The sequence below is a fragment of the Rhipicephalus microplus genome, chromosome 6 (assembly GCF_043290135.1).
Source record: "Rhipicephalus microplus isolate Deutch F79 chromosome 6, USDA_Rmic, whole genome shotgun sequence".
Classification (NCBI taxonomy): Eukaryota; Metazoa; Arthropoda; class Arachnida; order Ixodida; family Ixodidae; genus Rhipicephalus; species Rhipicephalus microplus.
Window position 1 is genome coordinate 22,093,721 of NC_134705.1, and position 26,614 is coordinate 22,120,334.

The window sequence follows — 26,614 nt, forward strand, 5'->3', positions numbered from 1 at the left end:
AATCCAACTAGGTTCGATCCTCACACATACCTAAATTTTTTGTTATTTATTTTATTCGCACCACTCTAGATTTTCTTTTAGCACACACACAAGTTTCAACTTACAACCAACAACACCGACGTCGGAATTTCAGCGAAATGAGCTCTATAAAGTTCTCGCGTTAATACTCTAAAAAAGTCATAGTTTCGCCGCAAGGACGAAGCAATGAATGCGATAGCAACAACTTGGAATGTACAACTGGGACTGGCAAGCAGATCGAAATCGAAATGTGTAGCGCATGGTTACACGCACAAATGATGCACGAAAACAACATACACAGGACGAGAGCAAACTAACATTTACCGCTCGACACTTAACGCGCTGTTTAAACAAAAACAACGCACAAAACCTAATCACAAGCACAGATGAGTGCAAACCTACAAGTGTCTCCTAGTTGTTATACGTCGTTGCATGTGAAAAGTGCACTCTTTTCGCAAACGGGACTGTGAAGCGGATGGAGGTGACCTTGTTGGCCTGGCAACTAACACAATCATACCGGTGAAAGCTAAAGGCACATGATTCTTCGCCCCAAGGGATAAGCGTGCATGCACAAGCATGCGCGCTTATCCCCCCTCCCCATATGCGGAGCAAACCAACCGAGACTGTCCATCTGATTGCTATCGCAATAAAAGAAAATGCAGTAGCCAGTGCCACCATCACTTTCCTGAACCAGTCGCTGCCACGTACATTATAATGGCGTCTAGTACTGCATAGTTACTACTACATGATTAGTAAAGATGAAGTACTCTGAGGAAGCCAGAGACTACATGCCAAGTTTCAGGAAATTTTGGGTCAAGGTGGCCAAAATAAAAAAAAGATACTTTGAAATCAGAAGTCACCATTGGAGATGTTTCTGGGAAATAAAAAAATAAAACTTCCGACATTGAATCATTTATTTTTCTAATAATCAGCCTATAATGATGAACATATTCACACTACTAAGCTAATTTACTGTTTCACTTGACTGTATATTTTAAGAGCCCTCATCGTAGAAATTCCAGTGTCAAAATGAGTGAAAAATGAGACAGATGTGAATAAAAAAAAAATAAATATTTTGGATTCAGGTGGAATTGAAATCGAGGCCTTGTGCATGGCGGTCAGGTGTTCTACCACAGAGCCACTTCACTGCTTGAAAGTTCTGCAGAAAAAAAATCGCAACCAGTTTGAGGACTCCTGTTAGCACATGCATGCATATGCAAGGTAGATTGGCATCACACCGTCCGAGCTGATCAATGAATGGATGACAGAATGCAAAGTGCTCAGGCATAATTAACCATCAGCAGAGGGTTCAACTGCATGGATTGTCTCGCAGGCACGTAGTGGGTACTTTGCTCATTTGCAGTATGATACTGCATATTATAATGCCAATACGACGAATGCAACGAGTGCAATGCCCATGAGGAAGAACGTTGCAAGTGCATATAGGAGAGTTTCAAGAGGCCAAAGTTAAAGCCAGTTGACCTTGCTGAGGTGCCCACCACTGAGAAATGAAGCCTTGCAGGTGACTGAGAATCATGCTAAAGTGAACATGAAGCTTAAGTATCAAGTGTTTGTGGTTACTATGTGTACCATTAGTCTATTCATTCACACATAGCTGGCTAAGCAATTAAAAATATTATAGTATACAAAATTAGTTACACTTTTCAACTATCCTCAAAGTGCTACAGCACTACCTTAATAGGTACCTTAGCTGAAGAGGACAGCTGTGAAGTTTACTAGGCATGAAGCGTAAGAATTTTCCACAAATGTTTTTTGTAATGTCCGAGTTTAAATAGATTCCAGTTGGGAGTGAGATTTCAATGCTGTAGTTGTAGTCCTGATAGCATACTAGTTAACAGTCAACTATGCCAAAGAAGAAGCTGCCAAAAATGCATGGCGTCAAGATGTTGGAAGTAAGGCTTTTATTTCGCACCTTCTCGTATTATATTCGAGGTACTGCGCTCTAAGGAAAGACAGTCAGGACAGGCATTGCTCCCACGTGTCTCACAGCTCGATTTGTTCCAGGGAGCCGATACAGCTAAAGGATGCTTTCTCATCTTCACTCAGGGGCTTGTTGCCTGGACGCACCACCAGCCGCACTTGAAAGCCAGCTCTGCGTGCAGCTTGAGCCTCTGCAAAAGGGAACCAAAGCACTTTCACTACAAGGCTATTACTAGCAGATGAATGGCCTTACTCTTTCTTACAAGCCCTTGTTGACATGCTCGCAATATATGCCAACACTTAACACAATGTAAAATGCCATCCTTCTATACGTATCTATCCTGCAGAACAAGAAAAAATGCAGAAAACACCATTGAACATGCTTTATAAAAGAGACCTGGCAGCCACACCATACTTCCGATCCCGAGTGATGAAAACAAGATCGATGTCACCTCACTTCAGAAAAACTGTTTCAATGACATTCACAGGCGTTTAGCTCTATCAGTTTTCACATACACTTTCAATAATTCCTCTTTACTCAAAGTACCCAAGTACAAGTATCTAGGGCTTTTATTTACTGACAATCTATCCTGGAGCAAACATATTCAAACAATAAGTAATAAATCATTAAAAAAACTGGGCTACCTTCAGCACACCCTTTGAGTAGCTCCTCGAGAAACCAAACTGCTCACGTACAAAACACTAATCTATCCAGTCCTAGAATATGCATCTATTGTTTGCAATCTATTTCATAACAACAATATTAACAGGATTGAGTCCATTCAATAAAAAGCTATTAGTTTTATCAACATTCGCTACCATAGGCACTTTTCATCCTCTTCTGAACTTTCTAATCTAAGTCTGACTACTCTGGGAACACGTCCCCACAAGGAAAGTTTAATGTTCATGCATGCGTCTATTAAGTGCCCCCGTTCTGCCCACTTAAACCAGTACTTTCAGTTTCCTCAATCTTCCTACACTCGCAGCTCGCATATTCTTAATCTTTTGTCATTTATATAGAACTGATTTGTTCCAACATAGCTACTTTCCTGCAACAATTGAGCATTGAAATGCTCTGCCTGGGTTTGTTCATGCATTGCCAATGACCAATTTTTGTCTGAACTTAACATGTGATGTTATCACCACTCCTGCCATAGCCCATGATGGACTGCAGTATGCACACATAAATAAAATAAATAAATATCTATAGCATACTAAATAAGCTCAACAGCTCACTGGCCTGCATGGTTAAATAGCAGATGATCAACAGACACCACCACAATCTTTGATGACAACATAGTATTGTCACGGAGGTGAGAGTTACACGACAGGAATGCATTTAATAGCCGATGAATACGTCGACAGCACTCGAATTGTTGCTGCTGTGTTGGGAAGTTGAGCGAAATTATGGGCCATATGTTGAACGCTGGCACTCCTTTTTGATGGCATCCACAGCGTCACAGTTCTTGCACATGAGGACATTCAAGGTATCGTCTGCTATGGTGACAGGAAATTTACAATGAAAAAAAAAAAAAAACACACATTTGCGCAAACGAGAGGATAGCACAGGCACAGCTTTCATCTAACTTAATTTGAGACTTTGCTCGCAACTATAACCAGAAAGAACACACATGCGCACACAGCCAAATGCACTGTGAAACACATTTTCACAACACAAAAAATTATTGAGATATTCAGCTTCTGCCTTCGAAAGCTTCACCAACAAGTAGCTGATGCACATGGCCCCTCACTTACTGATATCATACACTTCTAGCAACTCCCTTGCCACCTTATCCCTACCTCTATCCAGAATGTTTATTTCATTCAGCTTTGCCTCAAAACTTGTGCAATGCTCTGCTGAGTTAGTACCCCAACTTTAGACAGCTCAGGAATGCTCCACCATCCAGTCAATAATGCAAAGACCCATCTGGCCTATTTGCCTTGCTGCATAGACAACCCCTGTGCAACAGTTGACAAACTGTATACCATATTTTTTGAGGGAACCTTATTTTTCCCCACCATGTGCAAGCACAACTGGGCAAGCTTTTTTTGGAGTGGAGAACACCACGAGCACTTCATGAGAAATCGCCACTTTTTTTCACGTGGTGCGCAACTTTATGAATGACACACGTTGAACGAGTTCTCTTTTGGGGGATTTACATTTCCGGTCATGTCTGCTTAGTTTTTTGCAACAAGGCCTCTGCTACTGCCCTTTACTGTACATAAATAACCAGCCGACAAGAACCAGCGCACTTGCTTGTCAAATTTCGACAGCATTGAGTGTGGGCATGACTTCGCTAATGCGAACCCTAAACAAAGCTTAGCTGCTGCCCTCTTGACCGTTTTTGAATGGGCCGAATGATCGAGTAATGACTCTTTCTGGTCCTGCAGAGCTTGCTCAAACATAATTACGCTCTAACGTAAGGTTAATGTTTACAAACCATAATGAACTCCATGACGGCAGTTCACGTGTGACAACTAAACCCTTCCTATTCTGATGAAAGACGTCCAAAATTCAACCAACACATTCAGCGTACGTCAAATCTGTTAAGTAACCAACACAAATGAAGTAACCATTCATGCACTATAAAATATTTTGCACAGCTCCCATTAAAGCATCATTGAAGCAGTGATGTGACAGCTAAGCCAATTGGGCCAAACTGCGCCAAGAGGGAAGCCTGATACATCCTGCTACATTGCTGCTTTTCTGTGCCAAAACTACGCTAAATTACAAAGTACTATTGCAAAAACAGGCGCAGCGCACCACCGGCAACAAGGTGCGCCCAAGGGTGGCTTGTGACCTTCCAATGTTGCCACGAGGGAGGAAAATCAGAGTGTTTGGCTGTGGAGAGGGAAGATACAGCTGGACGCTGATTGATGGAGAGGCACACATAACTGTCCCCAGACTGGTGTAAATTAGCGTGACTCTTCGAAAATGCACCTTGGACGGAACGGCTAGCCGCGAGCCGGTGTCCGAGGCTTCGAGCTATTCGTGTTTGGCAGGTAGATAGAAGACAGCAGCGTAAAACATCTGAAAACCAGAAGGACAGTGAACTAGCGAACCAGTTTAAAACTTTTTTGTAACTCATTGTCAAAGGTCAATCCAGACTTAGGACAACATTGAACAAAATGAGAGACTTCTAGGTAATCATATTCGACAGTGACCCGTCTAACTTGGTGAAAATTTATACGAATAAAATAGACTCTCCGGCCAACTTAGTCCAAAGTTTCTAAAGTTAAAATAAATAAAACTATAAAATGACCCGATGTTCTGGGACTAATTCGATCCCTTCTTCAGGGGTGAAAAGTGACTGTGCGGAGGCTCCGAAGTTAGCGACTTTTTTTAGATGCGGAAGCATCTTATACTCGCGCCTTGTAGTGCGCCGTCCGCGCCGTCCGCACCGCTTCTCAAACATTCGACAGCTGACGCGCGCGCATGCGCCGCCGCGCCGTCTCCTCCTTCTTCCACCATCTGTGCATCCCTTCCTCCTCTACACACCGCGCGCGCTTCACTCCTCCACCATCTGTGCACCCTCCCTCCTCTACACACCGCGTTCGACATCTACAATTCTCCTGATTCTCCAGTGGACGCGCATGCACCGTCGCGCTTCGAGAACATTCAACAGCTGACAGTGCATGCGCCGTCGCATTGTATATATATATACTCAAGGTCGGCGCTCGCTCGCTCAGTTGCCGCTCGTCGGTTGGTTTGTACGGTTCGTCGACGTCCAAGGTCGCGGTGAAATGAATTCCAACGAATCCACAAACACAATGATCGACGTCCCTTCGACCAGCGCCGCCCTTTCGCATACGTGTGTACGTGTTCACTCATTTAACACCCCCTCCTACAACTACGTTAACCAATTTAGCCATCGACCCAAGTAAGTCGCAATTTAACACCCCATTTCACAACCACGTTAACCAATTTAGCCATCGACCCAAGTAAGTCGCACTTTAACACCCCGTTAACCAATTATATGCTCCGCATCCTCCTCAGTGTTCCCCCGAGGGAAGCTGCGGGCAATTTTTTTTCTTTTGTGTTCATTCTCTACTTCTTTCCACTGTTCTTCTTTCCACTGCCAGAAGAAATATTCCCTGGGATAGTCTACGAGGTTCCATGCATGGACTGTCTTGCCACTTACTTTGGTGAGACAAAAACTACCCCGAAAGAATACGACAAGATCGAAACAACATGCGTAGCTTCAACGCTGCACGAAATGCACAGCACAGTGAAAATATAAACCACCACATCGATTTCGCCGACGCCCAGGTCGTCGACACGAAAAGTGGCTACACAAAAAAAAAACAATTCTTAGAGTCCTGGCATATCTAAACAACACCAGGAAAAATATTAACCACTCAACTGAAACCTTACCGAGTGTATATGTGCACGGTCTGCATAACCAGTGGAAAAAACTGCAGCAACAAGAATGGCGGCAAGGAGTCTGGAGAGAAGAACAAAAAATCACTAGCTTTGAAGCCGGCCGAACAGTCACCTCTGAAGAAGGTACCGAATCGATATTTTAACTTTTTAAGTGGATGGAGAGTTTATTTGTATGAAAAATGACAGACATTTTGCATCATATGCAGGTGGCATCTTCAGTCTACCCTGAAAAAAAAAAAAAAAAAGGAGCAGAAATAACTGAATGTCCATCCGTCACACAGGTTTACAAGCATTGTTCAGTAGGAGACCACAGTTGCTGTTGAAAGCGGATGCGTCGTGGTGTATGAACCATGTTTCCAAAGGTTCCCCCTCCCCCTTTCGCTTTCTTGATTATGAACCAGAATTGTCACATTTCAAAGCTATGCCCTCTTCAGCAGTGTTCAATGGGCTACGTCGAATAATGTGTTGCATGTTTGCTTTTAGGAACCTTTCTTTTCCTGGCCCTTTTCACTGTCGTCCCCCCCCCCCCCCCCAAGAGAATATCCTGGCTACGACCACGAAAAAGAGTATCGCTACACATACATTTCTTTAGGGGAGTTACGTTTTACATTGTTCACGTCCCACGTTTCATAGCACTGCAAACATTGAATTCGTAGTTGATGGTGGAATGAATCAGTACTGTGTCGCAGAGGCTCATGATTAGGGCTACTATCTCGTACTACGAAACTTGTCGACAATGTGCCAAAACTTGTTGCTGACCATACGATCAGCAGCTGCTTTCATCGGGTGCACGTGTAGCATGGCAAGAGGCTGCTTCAATTGTGGCTGATATTGTTCACCACGGATAAGCAAAAACTGTCCGTGAACGAACCAGTTGATGCGGGTATCGTCTGGGTGCATCTTTTCCTGCATAGCTTTCAATGCACTCACTGGTACGAATTGCGAGAGATATCATGTGCTGAAAATGCCTGTCTCTTCACTCATATTTCACTGCTTCTGAAACTTTTTGCGGCAGTTCGCTGATAGTCGTTAGACAGGTCCTTGGAGAAGTGTTGCAGAAACAAAATCACAGCATATCCACGGAGTGAATGATGATTAATGGGTGGAAGCGTCCATCCATTCCTCCATGTGTTCATCCGTCTGCACATCCGGACAAACAGAGGCACGGACAGACAGACAGAGGCATGAACGGACGAACAGAAACACAGATGGACTCACGGAAGCATGGAAGCGAGGACAGACGGAAGCATGAACAGACGGAAGCACGGACAGACAGACGAATAAATGGATTCATGGACAGACGGACAGAAGCACAGATTCGCGGAAGCACAGACAGGTGAACGAACAGATGCACACTTCGCCCCACTCGTCATCATTCACTTCATGTATATGCTGTGAAAACCACTAACGCCATCTAGTTATATTATTCCCATGGACGCATTGCCATCTATTAAGTAACGCATAAACTAAAGGCAGCTACATTCTACTACTACTAGTACTACTACTACTACTACTACTACTACTACAACTACTACTACTACTACTACAGAGGAAGGCATGATCCACGGCGTAAGAAACTTGAACACTAAAAAAAAAAAAAAAAAAGCCAGGCCTGCGTGGAAAGTGCAGCACAGTCACAACGAAAGCTAGAAGAGCGGCCTTTCAGAGCCTTTTCAGAACACTCATTGGGTAAATACTGCAAGCAGCCTTGCTTGATACCCACTAGGGCATTAATAATAAATTTTTTTGGGGAGTAGGCCAGCATTCGCTATGCTATTTTTCGTCATTCTTCTGAGAAATGTCGTATCTGCTTAACACTTGCAGAGAATTTCGTGCCAATTGTTCATGCAGTGACTGACGAGGATGATGAATCATGGCTGTAGGGGGTATGCACCTCAGTTAATAGGTGCACAAGAACAAGCTTTTGTAATTGGTTGGAGCATCGGACAACCCACTAATTACACTATTTGCATTGTACGACGACTCGTTGTTATCTCGCTGTTTTAAAACGCTTTATAAGTCGTATTAACGTGATTGCTTTCCCGACATCCAGCCTGCCTAAAGCAAGTTTGCCAACAGGTCATAAGCACTGGCGTAGCTCAGTGGTATAATACTGGGCTGGCACCCAGCGGACCCGGGTTCGGGCCCCACTGTGTCATCGAATTTCGTGCAATGTTCTTACGGACACCCGCGGCAGCAGCGGACAAGTGCGTGTGACCCGAGTTGTGATCTCATAACAGCTTTTGCTGTAAAACGGAAACTCTTTGGGCACCGGCTGTGCTCACACCACATACTGCATCGAGACTCGAGAGCATCTGTAGTGCCAGTCCTTGCTTGGTGAAGGAGAAGCACAATTCTCTGCAGCCCTTGAGAAAATGTCAGGCAAGAAGACAACTAACTATACAACAACTGTTCTGCAATTAAAAAAATTAAATGCTGTCGCTATTTATTTTATTTATACATGTACCTACATCGCCCTTACGGGCATTATTGTAGGGGGGAGAACAAGCAAAAGAATACAGTACAGTCGATATACCGAAAAAGATGGTTGCGGATAAAAGGCTGTATCGTTTGAAAGAACATAGTCATAACAAAGTGAAACAACAAAGTGAAACAACACTGTCATAAATAAGGCATCAAATTGCAAATACAAAGCAAATGTTGAAAGAGAAGAGTGCTATTGGTAACACAGGGCAATAAAAACAAAAGAAAATAATTAGTACGGAACGCATCAGAAATGTACAGTAATGATTAGTTCAACAAAAAATTGTGCAAATTTTTAACAAAAGATAAGGGAGGCGCAGAGACAATTTCCTCTGGCAAGCCGTTCCACTCATGCGTGGTTCTTGGAAAAAAGGCGTATTTGAATGCGTTGATCCTGGAAGTGTATTCACGCAGTTTTAAAGAATGGTCAGTACGGGGTGACACATAGGTAGGTGGCCTTATATACTGATCCTTGTCGATGCCTGTTTTGTTCATGAATATGCTGTAAAATAGGGACAGTCGTAGGTATTTTCGCCGGTCAGCTAACAGAGGCCATTGCAATCCTGAACGAATGTCAGCTGATCTTATGGTAAAGTTATAATTGCTTGCCACAAAGCGTGCTGCGCGTGCCTGTACACGCTCCAGGGCTTCTATATTTGATTTTGTTGAGGGGTCCCAGGCACTGCAGGCATATTCTAATATGGAACGCACATTAGATATGTATAGTGTTTCTTTCAACTTAGTTGGTACCTGTCTGAAATTGCACCTCAAAAAATTTAGCACTCGACTAGCCTTTAATGTTAAGTAATTAATATGAGCGTTCCAAGATAGGTTGGCAGAAAAATTACTCCTAGGTATTTATATTCTGTTTCAACCGGCAAGGTAGCCCCGGCCATTTTAAATAAAACATTCCAGAGTGACTTATGTGCTCTTCAATAATAACTACTCTCCTACATTATTTTGGCAGCCAGAATGCAGCACCAATTCGTAGTCGGTTGCATCCCATATTAAAAATGCACTGGAAGGTTTAAAAATAGTTTGTATAACATCACAGATTATTATTCCAAACATCCATTATTGCACAAAAGCTTTTATTTGAAAAGCGTTCCTTTTTATTTCACTGCTTTGCTTCACACAGTCAGTTTTTCTACTTGGCAGTCAGCCTTAAGCTGCTCCAAAATGCATTTTTGGTTGCTCTAAAGGTAATTTTTTCCACTTCAAAATCACATTTTCCTGCTCCAAAATGCACTTTTTGCTGCTACAAAAATGTACCCCGAACAGATGAAGCCAATAACATCACCGTTGAAGAACACCGTCTACAAAAGTCAAGAATTGATTAAAAGGACCGGAGCTGCGCAGAATTGATGGCAGGCCCCTTTCTTCTGATAGTAAATCTGCCTTCAAATGAAATGAATGTCGACGCAAGATAAAATTCAAGAACACGCAGGAAGCTAGCACCAGATACACGACAAGAAGTTAGAAAGCGCACCACATTTCCTTATGGCATTCCCTAACAGCAATAAAATATTCTTCATGAGAAAAATGAAATCCTGGCGACATTTTCGTTTTAAGAAACATCCTGACATCAAGAGACCTTTTAGTTGCGAAAGTAACACTTAAGTGTTCCAGTAAGTACTTGCTTAGAACATGTTGCCAACTACTGCTCTCACTAACAACAGAACTGAAGGGCACATTCAACAATTGTATTTTTGCCATAAAAAACACCTTTAGGGCGTTACACTTAGCATCAACAATAGCACTTGCTAACCTGTTCCGTTTTAGTTCCTTACACATTGCTGCTGCTTTGCCCTACACTCGGGCCTCACTGGAACACATTGGCATGAAGTGCGTCACTCCTGCCATTCCTGGGCAATCGCCACAAATCCAACAGGAAGAGATGCAGCTAACGCTGTTGAAGGACCCCAGCTTAAGGAGGTAACCCTCATTAGCGCAACCACACAATCTCTTGGCTGTCTTCCCTGCAATCTGCCAGTTGAAAGCAAGCAACTCATGTCCTTGGCTCATCGGACCATTGTTGAAAGTTTCACCAATCGTGGCAAAGCCCATCTTTGGAGAACTAGTGTTGCACTAATCTGTAAGACTTCATGCATGGTTTGTTCTGTCAAGTCAGCCATAAATCGATTAATGGCACAAAACTTGAACTCAGCCAACCAACCAGGTTCCAGTGTATTACACAAGGCGCACAGCAAGCGTATTATATCAAGGAGCGAGGGGGCATATGCGTCAGCAGCACATCAAGGAAGCTTTGGAAGCCAGAAGCTGAATATGTCAATAATTATTTTTGTGTTGTGAAAACCTGTTTCACTGTATGCACATGTGCATTTCTTCTGGTTATATTTGCACCCGAAGCCTCAAATAAAGTCAGTTGAAAGTAGTGCCCGTGCTGCCCGCTTACCTTTGTGAATGTGTGCTTTTGCAATCAATTTTTCCCCTCAGCTATGCACCATCTGTCCGAATTTCAAGTTTTGTTAAACCATCTGCTATGCCCTTCAATATGTGCGTCACTTTTTCGGTTTCATGCATGCCTGCTTTTTGGCAAACGGCAAGCATGTTGAGATCAGGTATGATTCTGTTTGTGCACAACATCCTTGGCCCTTCTATTGACAGGCTTGCCAAAAAGGGGGTGCACATCTTTTTCTTGAAAGCACTCCAGCTTACATTTTCTTCTACAGGGTTCTCGAACCAGACTTTCACGGTTCCTTCAAGGTAGAACAGGATGTTTGCCAACATATACGTGTCATTCATAGAGCTTCATACAATAATACCTAGAAAGAAATCTGGCGCTGTGATAATGTACCTCCATGGGAATTATAGGAAGTACAAGCGTCGTATCGGATAGCGAAATGTTTACAGACATCTTTCTACAGCTTCAGTTTCGTTGTTCTAAAGCACGAGTGAGTAGTAGGGTGCAGTGAGAAGGGTTGAAACAGAGCCTTTGCTGTTCGAAGAGGCTGAAGACTACTAAATTTCCTAATTTGCTGTGACGTTGGAGCTTTACGAGTGGTATTTGACAGTTCAAACGAAGCGTCATCCACTCACCGCTGCACATAGATGTAGCGTCTCATGCCAGTGCAGGGTCTTGCATCAAGTTCATGTTTTTTACACGAGTGTGTCTGACCTTAATTCATTTTAAATTGACTGCAAAACGATGACGAAGCTAAGTAGAGGCACCGTCACGCTTCGCTGACTCAGCTTCGCAACAAAATCAGAGGTGCGTTTGGGGCAGACCACTTGGACAGAGGTAGCTAGCATTGCAGAAGACTAAAAAATAAGTGTTTCTCACTTAATACTGTACTGTTATTTCTATAAATAGATAAAGCATACATTCGAGAGAAAAACAAGCATGTTTGTGTTTAAGTGTTGTAAAAAATAATTCATTAAATCTTGATGCCAAATCTGGAACGCGATGGCAGAACAATGCATACCCTGATGGTTGAATATGCCCAGGTCTCACTTTTGCTGCCTGATCACGAAAACTTTTCGCAATAAAGTATGTGTAGAAATAAATGAAGCAAGTTTCAATTAAATATAGGTTCATATCACTTTGTTTTGCACTCGCAAAAGAAGCATTGCAAATTTCAAGAACGCATTGAAGGAGTCCGTGTAGACACTAGGGCCAGATTCCCCTCTACGTATTAGTGTATGAAACTCCATGGTGTCATCCCAGCGATAGTGCTTATTTGCACACCCGTTCAACGGCAACAGTCTCCAGTGTTGTCATTGTTCAAGTGTCGACAAAACATGCCAGGATCTGTTATCTGAGGAAGGACAACCGTTGTTGCGGTCGCCTCAGCGGAAGCAGACCTCTAGTGTATGCCAGCCACTGTGGAGCTGCGTTATGTTGTGTTACCCCGCACTTTCATGAAATATCATGGGCGTGTGAAAAGAAAGAAAGAAATTTGCAAAGAGGGAAGCAGCTACAGCTAAGATGGCAGAACAGCAACAGCTACTGAATTTGTTTTCTCCGCCTGTCTGGTGCATTCCTGCCGTGTAACAGTATCAACCAAGTGACTGAGTTTCAGTCTGGCTGCTAATGCAGTGACTGGGTCTTAATGAAACTTCGCCAAAAATACCAAAGGTCTTAACACATTCTCCAATGTTACAGCGCACCCGACCACAAGGTTGTGCCCTAGCAGGGCTGTGCGTGGCAGGACATCATCTATGGGGGGTGTCATAAGCCATTTTAAGTGTGCTAGCAAACTGTTTTTTTCACCTATTCCTTGCATTTAATACACTTTTTCTTTATAGCTTTCAAGTTCTCCTCACAGCATAAAGTGCTGACATGTGCACCTGTTTCCCTTTACGATTTCATTGTGACCGCGTAATGTTATAACATGTACATGAGTTTTAGACTGTGAGATCTAAAAGTTGTCTACGTGCTATCACTTGTTGCAACTGACTGTCTAGAATCATATTTGGATGTTTCTGAATCATTTACTCAGAATGCTTGCACAACACATATATATAGTAGAGCATATTCTGGAACTTGAACGAAGACTAGCAAAATGCTGGGATGTACCAATGTATAAAACTGATGCATTTCACTTGAGATCACATTACTGACAACATACTACTGCATTTGCTGGTAATACTGTGGTGACACACTCTGTGCATAAATTGGCACAGCCTCCACCTCTTCATTATCAAGCCTGACTTGACACACCTGCACGCTACACTATGCCTCCGATAAGCGACAGCACCACAGCAGCGTCAATGAAAAACTACGTCACCAGCGGTGGCTACAAAACCCAGCTGCCGAGCAATAATTGCTTTACTACCCAGATGAGCACATCGGCATGCTCACCCACTGCTGCTGTTAATGGAATAAACGGTGTGACGTTTTATGCTGGCATTCCTCCTTGCATCAACATGAAATATTACAATATCATTATACTATGAATGTTAGCAGGTTTAAGTTAACACTTCGAAATTTCATTCATTCTAACGATTCACTCAATAAGGCTGGTAATCTTTACCAGTTTGACTGCTACATTTTGTTGTCACAAGCACATCTCAACCACAAGGTGAGAAAACAGCAGCATCACTGATCAAGCTGATATTTTGATAAAAGTGAAAGAAGTGTGGACTGAACCAATAATGATTACATAATGAGCAGATAAGCAGTGGCCCATAAGCGCAGGATAAGCAAAATACGATCAAGGGTGGCAGTTGGCTCAGGATGAAGCCAGTTCATATGCTGCAAGCCGATAGGGTGGTTGCAGTTTCTGGGGAGTGACCCCCGATTTCCAGGGCTGAGGTATGAACTTCACCTGCGACTATGTCTGTGAGGAAGAGGATTTTGCTGGGAATGGTATTGATCGCCTGGCTGATGACCTCGTAGCTCCTGGCATCGGTTTTCACTCCGGCTGTGTTAATGTCAAAGTAGCCATCTAGGAGCTGCATAATATTTGAAAAAATTCAAGGTTTTCAATTATGACCATGTTCTTACGTAGACTGCAATGATTAACAGCAAATTCAGTTTACAGCACCTTGCCAACTTTTAGTCACAGTGCCAGTGGTCCACACAATGCAAAAGACACGTTGGTTCAAACACTGATACATCCTTACCTCATCCAGAAAACAACTGGGCCTAAAAAAAAATAATGAAAAACGCTGTAGTTACACTGCAACAAAAGTTGAAGTTATGTTATTGCACATCATTTAGAAGATGAAAAACCACAATCACAATAATGTAACAATGGATAACCCCACTGGCCCAAGAAAGCATCTTTGTAACAGGCAAGCCGCATTCCGAAGCCTCCTCTCAAGCATGGTCAGCTTTGTTTGGCTGTGCTAGCCTCAGTGTTAAGCAAGAAAGGAGCACCATCACTTTGCCTATTTTCCTCATCAGTGAACAATCCCGACCCTCCGTGACACAATCAACCTGATTCATTCTTGATACACGCAACGTTTTCTTGAAAATGCATGGCAACTCACGCTTTCGATGATAGCCCTCAGAGTATACACATCAGCTACATGGCTACCTACATGGCTTTCTGTAGCCATGTAGGTTAGTTAAATGCTATCATCTCACCTATTCAGTCACAACTTATCTTTTTTTACATGCCAAATGAATTCTTCAGCGCTTTTGTAGTGCCTGAATACCATAACTTTGTGCGCAGAAAATCGTGCAGGCTCGCAATTCGCTCAAATTGGCCAGCCCTGCACCCCTTGTTTTTGTCGTTTGTTGATAGATGGCAGCACACTGCAAACGATTTGCTTGTTGACGGGAAACCAGACTCTGACGAAACTTTCTCCAGGCCCGCTGTTGTTGGTGTCAAGTCATTCACTGCAGGGAATCCCTCGGATTGCTTTCAGCAGTGATAATGAAGCAAACCATCTTGACGACGAGGATTTTTCGCTGGATGCAGAAGGCTGTGAATGCATCGGTAGTGACAGTGACGGTGAACGATCAGCTGCTAACTCACAAGGAGCGAGCTGCACTTGACGTCCACTCGTGCGGTAATGATTTTTCATGGTCACTTTGATTGCATTTAATGTATCATATTCTTTCAAGATGTGAAAATAAAAGCATAGTTTTTCTTGTGCATTGCATGTGTGGATATTATGGAACGCCACATACCACCAACACGCTCGACAAGCAAAGCGAAGCGGTTAGAGCGATGAAACGTACACAGTTATGGCTTCAATCCACACAGCTTTTCCTGTATTACCCGTAACTTTTAAAAGGTGTTGTTCAACTAACAAAAACTTGTTGCGATAGCTGATTAACCTAAGGGCTGATGAGAATTAGCTTGGATGAGGGTAATCGAACTTGCAATGGAGTCAACAAAATTCTTTGGCTGAAGTTGTTGGAGAGGGTGCTACATTCGATGAAACTGACATCTCCACTGGTGTGCATACTTGCTGACTCGAAGGTCATGGAAGAGAAGCCCGGTCATAGCAGGGAGGCTTTAGGCTCATGTGCGTTAACTTAGCTTCAAATGAAAGAATCCCAAACAATAAAAATTGTCAGAGCACTTCACAATGATGTCTCTTATAATCATATCGTGGTTGTGGGAGAAAAAAAAATTTGCACATTATATATATGACGTCTCTTCCCTTTATGTGGCAGTGTAGTCCGTATGCCTGGCAAGCCCTGCACGCAACTATACTTAGTTTACAAAAAGACATGAATGCACCTCGTAATGCTTGGCTCCGACCAACAATATGTATATGCCATTAGATGCTGCTAGTTGAATGCTTGTCTCACAATGTGTGATATCAGCCAAAATTTTCTTTGAAGCCTGCAACTAGGGTGGTGCATCTTATAAGAAGGTGGAAGTTATACACTACAACATGGTTATCTAATTATAAAACTAACTGAAAATCAAATCAGGAGCACAGTGCTTCAAAATAAGATTATGTCTGACTCCAATTGAATGGTATTTCTTGAGCATATGCCACCACCAGCATTGCTGGAACAAGTTGTCCCTTCATTTACATGCATGGCAGCAACTGACTCTGGTGACGTCGCCTTCAGTGGTGTGGCTGAACAGCAGTTGCTGAGCCTGCACGCTGCCCGACGAGTAGATGAGGAGTTTCAGGTGGCGTGACTTCCAGGTAGCCAGCATCGGTACCACATCTAGATAGAGCCTGCAATGACAAAAATAACTTGAAAGCTCCTGGGACTTAAAGCAATACACCAAAGGTGGACACAGAAGCTATGACATGCAGCTGTGGAAAACTGTCTTTGGTGTTATACCACACCCTATTCAGAGCTGCAGTTGCAGGGTTTATCTCGCAACTGCATTCCTTGACCAATGAGTGCATCTCATTTGCAGCCACACGCAGCATGTGCTAAGTTCTGCATTTTTCTACCACAGGTTCAGTCGTGCCATGCACTGCCTGTCACGAACTACTGCATATCTGCATGACCTGACACTTGCTGCAATGCTCATCTCATGAAGCTTGCACGGCTGGTATTAGCAACAGAGCCACCTACTCCATCGCCCCTGCATCAAATTATCGTGATGGATGGAAAGAAAAGGCACCAGTCTAGAACAACCAGCATAGGTCACTCAGTCAGATAAAGCTGTGAGTCTGAGTGAGTCCAAACCGTAAAACTCTTGAGTGAGTTTCACTCATGTTTGCCGACCTACAGTCCACATCTTCAGCGTTACTATAGGCTCTACCTGGATTCATGTTCATACTCGTGTATACTGACAAGTATTCCAGAACAGTATCATTCATACACCATTTCAATATTTATTAGTAATAGGGGTTGATAATGCTGCTTTGCCAACTCTTCCAGGAGCTTCTTGATAAATATATCTTACTTTGCCATCTCTCTCAATAAAAATGTCCTTGCTGGTTCGCAACCATTCATAACTCGTATTCGTGGGTACCATATCAAAGGCACCAAGAAGAGCATCAATTACCTGAGATATTGGTGTTAAACAGCACTGACGCCATGAGCTGAAAAAGTAATTCTTGACTTGCGGACTCATGAGTCGACTCACTAAGACTCAATTTGAGGCTGAGCCTGAGTGATTCCGGGTGAATAAATGTTTGGGGATTGAGCCTGAGTGAGTCCCGTTGAAGAGAATTTTCATGAGTGTGAGTCCAGCTCAAGCAAATTTCAGCGAGTCCTGGTGAGTCCTAAGCACAAAATATATTTCATGAGCGAGTCTGAGTGAGCTCCACAATTTTTGCCAACCCATGATGACCGGTATGCTACACTACACTGGGGACAGGAATGAGGGAGTTTGAGAGAGGGATAGAGAGGATAGCATGCACACCCAAAGTCGCACATCACTGTCATCATAAGACAACAAGTCTATAACCAGCGGTCCGAATTCGTTGCCTTCAAGAAACTGAGGACTGCACGTGCCAAGTTGCACAATCTAGGCAGGCATTCAGTGCTTCTTGTTGTGAGATAGCTGGCTAATCTTCACTTCATCTTCGAATGGGTGTTGATTTTTGCACTCACTGAGAGCGCACTGGCCTGCACGCCATAAGCCCCGATACAGTACTGTTGTTCCCTTTAGTGACAGCACGCGCTCCACAAAGATTGCTATCTGTATGCTTTGTTTTGATACTGCTCCAAGCAGGAGACGTTGAAATCAGTTCAAATCCCAGGAATGACGTCCTAGTCTTTCTTATAGAGTTTCGTGAGGAAATCGCGTCCGACATTAAATAAGATAAAGAACACGTTGCTAGTCCGAGCACCTAGATCACTTCGATTGGAAGCAAAATTAGTAGTGTATCGAAGACTTTGGCACAGGACCTCTGTTCATGAGGTCAAGGCCAACATAACGAAAACTAATTATGAGCTCGTGGAAGTTGTAGATGATATTCGTAACAGAATGAGGTGTAACATGATTAAAGTCATACTTGAAAATAGTCAGAAAGGATGCGTCCAATCTGAGGCCATCGTGAAAATATTCTGTTTTAGATGAACGTTGGCGAAATGGAACACGCTCATCGTGTGGGTACGCACCGTTCTGGCTCTTATTATCCTATTATCATCAAGTTTCTCAATTAAAAATTCAAAGCGAAAATGTTACAGAACACCCCCAAACTGAAAAGCCTCAACTTCCTTGAAGTGTCGAGAGACGAAAATGTTTCATTTATACCCTGCGACAACTTTCTGTGGCAGCACAGCCAAGGCTACGGAGCCGAAGCACGCTTGTCTTACTGCGCCACAGCATGTAGTCCCTCAACGAAAACGTTTGTATACTGTTCTGGGTAACTAAGATTTTACCATTCGTCACTTACATTTTTCGCGGATTTATTTTTTAATTAGTGAATAAAAACGTTGCGCAGTAGAAAAAATTTCGTTTCACGCTCTCTCAGGTTTTTTTGGGGTTTTTTGGCTTCCGTCGCCTTTTTACCTCACCGCATTCCTCACTGTCAAAGATGGCGTCCGCCGGTTACAGCTCGTCAACGTCGCTTACGGAGGAAACACCGCCGCGTGCCGCGAGTCCACCAGCTGCGCAGCCGTACCAGGCGTTGTCAAATCAAAAGCTGTCCGTACAGGCCAAGAAGGTGGCGTACAACGTTTACGCGCAAGTAAGGAAAAGCGACCCGCAGCTGTCTGTGAGAGCCGCATGTCGGAAAGTCAGCGAGCTCACTGGTGTTAGCGAGCGCAGTGTCTTCCGGATTAAGCTCGACGTTAACAGTGGAACCCTGAAGTCACCGAAGCGCAAGCGCCTGCGCCTCCCCGCCATGGATGACCGTGCGAAAACCGGGAAGACAAGACTGGAGCTTCACGACAGCTTCTCTCTCACAGCTCTACGAAGAAAAGTGCATCAATACTTTCTGAGGAATGAACTCCCAACAGCTGCAAAACTGGCTCAAGATGTAACCAGTGACAGTGACATGAACATGCCTAAAATGAGCGTGCGAACGATGCAAAGGCTGCTTAACGATATCGGCTTTTCCTTTCGCAAACGGAAGAGAAACTGTGAGCTTTTGGAAAGAGACGACATCATCACGTGGCGACGGCGGTACCTGCGTACCATCCGACAACTTCGCGCTCAAAAACGGTACGTGCATGATGAGTTGTGTAACCATTACATGAATAATTGAATGTATCATTCACCCAGCAACCTGGGTCCACCCGTCAGTAAATCACGTCACAATATTATTAAAAATTGCTCTCGAGTTCCCAAAGATGCGACTCGCGTTTCCTGCAGCGAAACGCGAGCAAACGCGAGCCGAAACGCGAGCAAACGCGAGAATTCGAAACCAAAACACCCGTCGAAGTGGTCGGACTACTTGGCGCAGTAGCACATGTGCATAGGCTCCGCCCAAGTAGCCTTGGCCGTGCTGCCACAGAAAGTTGTCGCCGGGTATAAGGTACAGTTTGCTCGCAGCAGAAATTGCATGAGTATGCCAAAAAACACACCATTTGCTATACATTACCACTCTATGCACTTCAAAGGCTCCATTTACCGATATGACCCAGTCACTAATGAAGTCGTAGAACTTTCTACACAGAAGCAGACATCTTGTACTTCACTTAAACTGGCAGCAAAATGCATCATTTTATATATGAATGCAGTGTCATTGCTCTTGGCCAATTACCATAGCCTGTATCACAAACTAGAGAGCTTAAAGGCACTCATGCATACTTGGACTGCTAATGTATTAATCGGCACTGACACTTGGCTTTCCAAGGACCTCACGAACCGTGAACTTGATCTGCAACCATCTTTTATAATCTCTTGCGAAGACAAAAAAAATTCTTGAGGAGGCCGAGTTATCATAGACTATAAAATGTTCCTTCTGTGTTGATACTCCCCTTGTACTGATGGCGATTACTGCATGCATTAGCCATGCGCACTGTGTCATATTTGAAGGGTGCAACAGTCGAAATACAATTGGGAGCAATTTTTAGAGCAGCAAAATGTCACTTTTAAAGCACTAAAATACAAATTTGGAGCAGGCTAGGGGTAAGAATCGTACATTTTTCATCATGAAATACCACATTTGGAGCAGTGTAAAAAAGAAGCGTTAAATTTAAACAAATGTATAAACCATTCAACATCACCTAAATCGTGCAGTATTAACACGAGCACTGGTATTCTAATGAAAGTAGTATTTTGAACCACCCCACTGAGCAAACAGTGATGAAGTCCATATGAGCATTTGCTGCGCCTGCCAAATCATTTGATAGACTCTGCGAATATAAATATGGATCTGCTAAGCTCACGACCTTGAAATTTGGGGGATTCGTAAAACCGAAGAGTAAGAGTGGCAAAAAAAAAACTGGCCCACAATTTAGTTGTTTTCTTTATGGAAGCAGAATTGCCACATTACCAGTACCTTATTTAGACGTCAGTTATTATACTGGTACTCAGAGCTATGCGGCGTACAAATGCATGAGTAACTGCATGAGAACTATGCACGAGAACTATGAGAATGCATGAGAATGCATGAGAACTATGCGGCGTACAAATGCATGAGTATTGTGCAGTATCGAGCGCTAACATCCCCTTCCAAATCTCAATATGCTTTTCCGCAGGGCACCGTTGCACAGCGGCAAAAGTGGCCTAAGCGGCATTCTCTGCATGCGTTAGAACCAAAGCCAAAAAAATTTCTAATTGCTAGGCTTCCCCCCCCTTCCTCCACTTTCCCATCTTATTCCTCTTTAACCAGAGGGTCAGGTGCCGCTGTGGCTCTCTTGCAAAGTGCGTTCGACTAAGTAAAGTAGCAACAGTGCGCACCCGTTGGCCTGGCGACGATATCGGATATCTATCGCCAGAACCTTGGCTGAGACGACGCAACTTCAAAAAAAAAAAAAAAAGTTTTATGTGCCACTGCTAAGGCAATGAATGTGCTAGCTGGCAATGCCAGCATTTGGGGCATACGCCATAGCCGCGTTTTCAGGTTAGGAAATTCACATTTCCCGCGAGGTGCAGTGGGCTTTTTCAGGGTAGGTAGTCTACACATGTGCACCAGCCTCAAGAAAGCACATGCCATAATTTTTGGTGGCCAAAACCCGACTACACGTGCGGACCAAGTGATATCTGGTGCCACAAACATGCAAATGCTTGCCCCTAAGAGGGACGCGAACGCAGGCCTCTGAAGTTACCTACCGGCATGCGGCAGGCAATTTCGGAGTCCAAGGGCTACCAGTTATGATTACGACGACCTCCACTTGAGGTGCTGCTCAGACTAGGAAAAGGTCCATTTCAGCAAATTTCATGGTTTTGGTGCACCTTGGCACAACAATCAAGAATTGTATCAAAGTGATGCAGCTGCTGCACCCCTGATTGTTGCATTTATCGCCCACCTGAATCGATTAGAATGCATATTTATTTAATGCTGCCATTTAACAGATTTTTTTGCAGTATACAAAATGCATCTTGAATGTAAAGGGAAACTTGAACTACTCATATACTGACTGGTGAAACTCTTCTACGAAAAAAAACCAAGAAACAAAAAACAGGAATAGATCCAAATGCGCAAACTTCTTTCAAACTGAATTTTCACCATTTATCACAAGTAGTACAAAAACCAACATGAAGCAATCATGACAAGTCATCCAGACTGAAACAAGAGTACTTGATTAAATAAGCCGGGGTGGAAGTGTACTTCAGATTTTTGGAGCAGCTGAGGGATGCGGAATAATGCAGTTTCGGAGCAGCTTTGGGGCAGTAAAAGGGGAGTTGTGGAGCAGGTTCGGAGCCCCAAAAGGTGCATTTTGGAGCTACAAATAGTATTTTGGAGCAGCTTTCTAGGGTCAAACATATCATCGTCAAACAAAATTGCTTTAGTAGAAGAATTCCAATGGTTTTCACTAAACATTCAGAATTAATGAGCTTTGCATACAACCTACAAACATGTGTGTGTGTAAAAACAGAGAGAGAGAGAGAGACAAAACATACTCATTTATTGCCCAGCCTGAAACAAAATGAAATATATGTTCTGGGTGGCAAAAACTTCGAGCTATTTCTTTACGCGAACGCATCTACTGCAAGGAGTCTCGCTAGCTTCCGCAGCGTTGCACCCAATGAGTGAAACAGAGTAGAAATAATCACGGCCCAGTTTGCTTGGCAGAAAATTGTTATCTCCATGCTAAATAAACACACTACTTTGCTCATCTGTGCTCGGTCTGGAGCGAGATGGGGACGAGCAATTCACAGAGTAAATTCGCGCACGGTACAGTGAGCCGCTCGGCAGTGATGACGTGGGCAGCATAGGCGCAGCACTGCAGTGGTCAGTTGTTGCTTAGTATCAGATTGCGGTAGAGAACTGCACATATGTACGTATCACGGAAAACCGGGAATGCCTGGTCTGTCATTTTTCAATAGCTGCGTATCTCAGACTGTGTCATAAATTTGAAATACTCCTTGGCATTGCCACTGCATGCTATAAGATGATCGTGCGAGCGTTCTAGCCCAGTAACTTTTCCGCACTCTGGAAAAAAGGAAGAAAAGACTTACTGGTGGGTACTTTGGGCGACATCTGTACTATATATTTGTTTATGGGTGGCCACGGGGCATGTCAGAAGATGCACATTAGTACTTGTAAACGCACACTCAAAAAGGCTCATGGGATACAAGCAGTTCGCACTGGCTTCCGGTTCAACAGCTTTTCCGTCTGCTGCGCCACTCCTTTGATATCGGTGTCTCTTGCTTTTTTTCATGGCAACCACGGAGAAAGAAATGTTGAAGCGACCCACATGAGCACCGACTATCAAATGCTTTATTTCTCCATTTGTCAATACATAGTTATGCCAAAGTCAGCCTTACCGTACATGCGTACACAAAAAAGTTTTAGACAAGTGAAACAGTGATAAAATTGGTGAAACAGATATGCACAGACAAGAAAGGGTATTCAGATGAATGCAGCGACAAGCAACTATTGCTGATACATAGACGATCTCTTTGATAATGTAAAAAGTGTCCAAGGCCAGCCGCGCATGCTCCTTCTGCTATCATTGACGTCTGTTGAAATCACGCTTCAAAACTGCTGCAAGGGTTATTATGGGCCACAAAATTGCGCATATGATTCACCCTTTTCATTGCTATTTCACTTGTCTAGAACTTTTTTGTGTATGCGTGCATGGTAAGGCTGACTTTAACATAAATATGCCCTGACAAATGGACAAATAAAGCAGTTGATAGTCAGCTCTCATGCATATCATTTATTTTCTCTGCTGGGTGTGTTCTGCATTTAGGAAGAGGAAATATAGACAACCACTCATTTGTAGCACGAAGCCACAAGTAAATCCGTACGGATTTCTCAGAAAGAAACGCTTCTTAGTTGCTGAAAAATTTGTCCTCGTCCAGGGATCAAACCCGGGACTATTGCTTTTTTGGGGCGGTCGCTCTACCAATAGAGCTAGCGAGGAAGCTAGCAACTAACAGCCCATGGGAGAGTTTGTTGACAACTCGAAGCACATGAACACAAGTAATGTAAATGAGTTCTGTGGAATCCCACAAGATGACGGAATGCAACTAAGAAGCTTTTCTTTCTGAGAAATCTACAGATTTTCTCGTGGCTTTGTGCTACAAATGGGTTGTTGTCTATATTTCCTATTTGTAACCTTTCTGTCACCTTCTGCAGAATCCAATCGCATTACACATCCTGTGCTTGTGCTGTTCATATTAATTCAAAGGGATACGGGATGCAGCAGTCAAGTGGCATGCGGATTATCATGCACCGGTATATGCACGTCAAAAAGTGCTATCGTGAACAATATGCGAGCTGGAAAACCAAATTCATAACTATTCAACAATTACTCATTCACAAGCCAAACAAGTGTTCATGATCTAGCATAATCAAACTGCAGAGAGGTATTACAGTGTTCAGGTATAGAAATTACTATTTAATTTTAATTAAAAAGTCATACATTGTACAATCAAGTGAGCACATCTTAAACGTGTTTAAACAAAAAGAGAGAGGAGCTATAATTCATTAGTCAGGTTTCTTGCTCCGATAATTCGCTGTTTCTTCATACTTGTTACGGCCAATAATTTTCCTTGCAGGTTCAGCGAAATCGAGGTTTACTTCCTCATCACTGCATTTAAATACAGTCAAGACCATTTATAAACCTGAGACACGAGATTGACGAGCACACAAAGCGCCTCAAACAAATGCGATTTGATGATGATGATGACCTCTTATGAATGGCGCTCACCCACAGAGGGGGATGGGCCAAGAACTGGGCGGCAGGATACTTAAATGAAACTAAAATGAAAATGAAGCCAATCTGAAAAAGTAGTTCAAAACGAATACTACCAAAAAAAAAAAAATGTTTGCTGAGCAAGCGGTCAAACCATCTCTTGTTTTTGATAGACATAACTACGAATTATAAACTAAAGATCTAAAAAGGTTGGGGTTCACTAGCACGGTAATCTTTTAGTTGCGATGATGTAATCAAACACAGTGGAGCATACATCCCTGTGGCAGTAACCAAATGAAGTTCCAACAAGTAATAAAATTACTGGTAGATTTACTTGTATTCCTAGCTTTTGTAATGGGGCCACTAAAAATCTTTTTCTCTGATAAGAATAACGATGGCAGAATAAAAAGAAATGTTCAATTGTTTCAATTTCGTTGCACCAAATGCATAGCGATGACGCCTTGAGTCGAGCTTTGAGTTAAGGTAATAATTTAGTTGTGGAACTGCACAGCGCAATCTGGTATAAGTGACCTCTAACTGGCAAGATACACACCACTGTTTATTCCAGCAATAGCACAAATGCTCGAAATCTTTGAATTTATCCAAATTACCTTTTCCCCATTGCAGGCAAGCATTTCAGAACCTTAGCGCTGTAACGTAAGTCGTATCTGGCAAAACTGGGATGGTGGGCCCACCCAGGGATACTGCTGCTAAAGAGTCCGCCATTTCATTCAAATATAATCCGCGGTGTCCCCGTACCCATATCAAATGCAGTTTTTTTACGTTTTTCGGTACTGAATGCCGAAACGTATTCATCAGCTCTGCATTTACTGCCGCAGAAAGTGCATTACAAACTGATAATGAATCTGTAATGATAACTGCTAATGATTCGCTTGAGGGCAATTTGCGTAGGGCAAGAACAATGGCCAATAATTCTGCAATGAATACAGGGGTATAATCTGGGAGTCGAATCGAAAAGCACCAGTCCAAAGAAGGAGAGAAGATGCCAACCCCAGCCTTTTCTTTTGACACAGATGCATCAGTCGCAATGATATTGCTTATCTCTAGGTGAGCTAGATAATCTGCTAACTGGTCATTTAAATACCTATATGCCAATTGTTTCGCGTTATGAGGAAATATATCATTGAATTGTATGCTAAGCATTGACTTTAGGTTGTGTATTGGATCATACGACATGTTTTTTCCATTCTGACTTCTTCCTTCTCAGCTTCTACCAACCATCGCTTCATATGTCACATATACATATTCTTGTACACACTCCAATGTATGGTTTTGGACCTTAAGTTCTTTCTTTTTCACCAGGCCAATTGGCATTATCTTTGTTTTTGCCGTATTCATTAATTTCATACTTTCTCAGTTTCATTCCTCAATAATCTTTTGCAATTCGAAAAGCCTGGTGTCATCTGCAAATCGTAGGTTGTTAAGCCATTCTCCATCAACCTTGATTTATGTTTCCTCCGAGTCCAGCTGTTTAAACACTTCCTCCAAGCAAGCAGTGAACTATAATAGAGATTTAGTGCCTCCTCGTGAATAACTGAAGTAGCAATTGAGTTTGTAGATGTCGGCTAAAGCATTGACTCAGAATTTAGATACTCCTTCTCAATTTAAAGCTTTTAAAACTGCAGATATCTCTACTGAGTCGAATGCCTTTTTGTAGTCTATCAAGGGTATGTAAAGGTGTTTGTTGTATTCAGCAGCCTGATTTATCACATCAACATGACCCATTGAGGAGTAACCTTTTCATGAACCCAGTTGTCTTTTGGGTTAGTTGAAATCAAGTGTTTCTTTTAGCCTGTTTTAGATTTCTCAAGTAAATATTTTCTATATTGACAAAAGTAAGCCGATGGGCCTATAGTTATTCAACTCTTTGATGTCCCCTTTCTTATGCATAGTATAATGTGAAAATTTTTCTAGCTTGCTGAAACCGTTGCCGTCTTGAGGCACTAAATATATAGTGTACCTAGCTTTTTCCAAGTAAATTCTCTTCTGTCCTTAATTAAATCAACTGTTATCCGTCATCGACAGCTACCTTCCCGCATAGCATATCCCGTATGGCCTTTCTAATCTCGTCGGTAGTTACATATGCCTCTCGCGTATCTTTCTTGTCGCTACTTTCCCCCAAAGTTGGATAGACTATTTTCAGACTGCTCATTTAGTTCAGGGTA

At 42.9% G+C, this 26,614-nt stretch overlaps 1 protein-coding gene across 5 annotated transcripts in view; it reads right to left on the reverse strand.

Annotated features, from left to right (window-relative positions):
• Positions 1–1,917: 1,917 nt before the first annotated feature.
• Positions 1,918–26,614, reverse strand: part of Enoph (enolase-phosphatase E1) — a 96,112-nt gene continuing 71,415 nt past the window's right edge. For 2 of the 5 annotated variants that reach the window (XM_037419241.2, XM_075865849.1), the window contains 4 exons: positions 16,312–16,444; positions 14,119–14,245; positions 4,901–4,990; positions 1,918–2,150 (listed from right to left, as the gene is read on the reverse strand). In XM_037419241.2, the coding sequence (XP_037275138.2) occupies positions 2,023–2,150; positions 4,901–4,990; positions 14,119–14,245; positions 16,312–16,444 (478 nt within the window). In that variant the 3' untranslated portion in view covers positions 1,918–2,022. Of the gene's footprint in view, positions 2,151–4,900; positions 4,991–6,334; positions 6,405–14,118; positions 14,246–16,311; positions 16,445–22,743; positions 23,017–26,614 lie in introns of those variants that run through there. The other 3 variants (XM_075865850.1, XM_037419238.2, XM_037419240.2) reach the window with 3 other exon arrangements.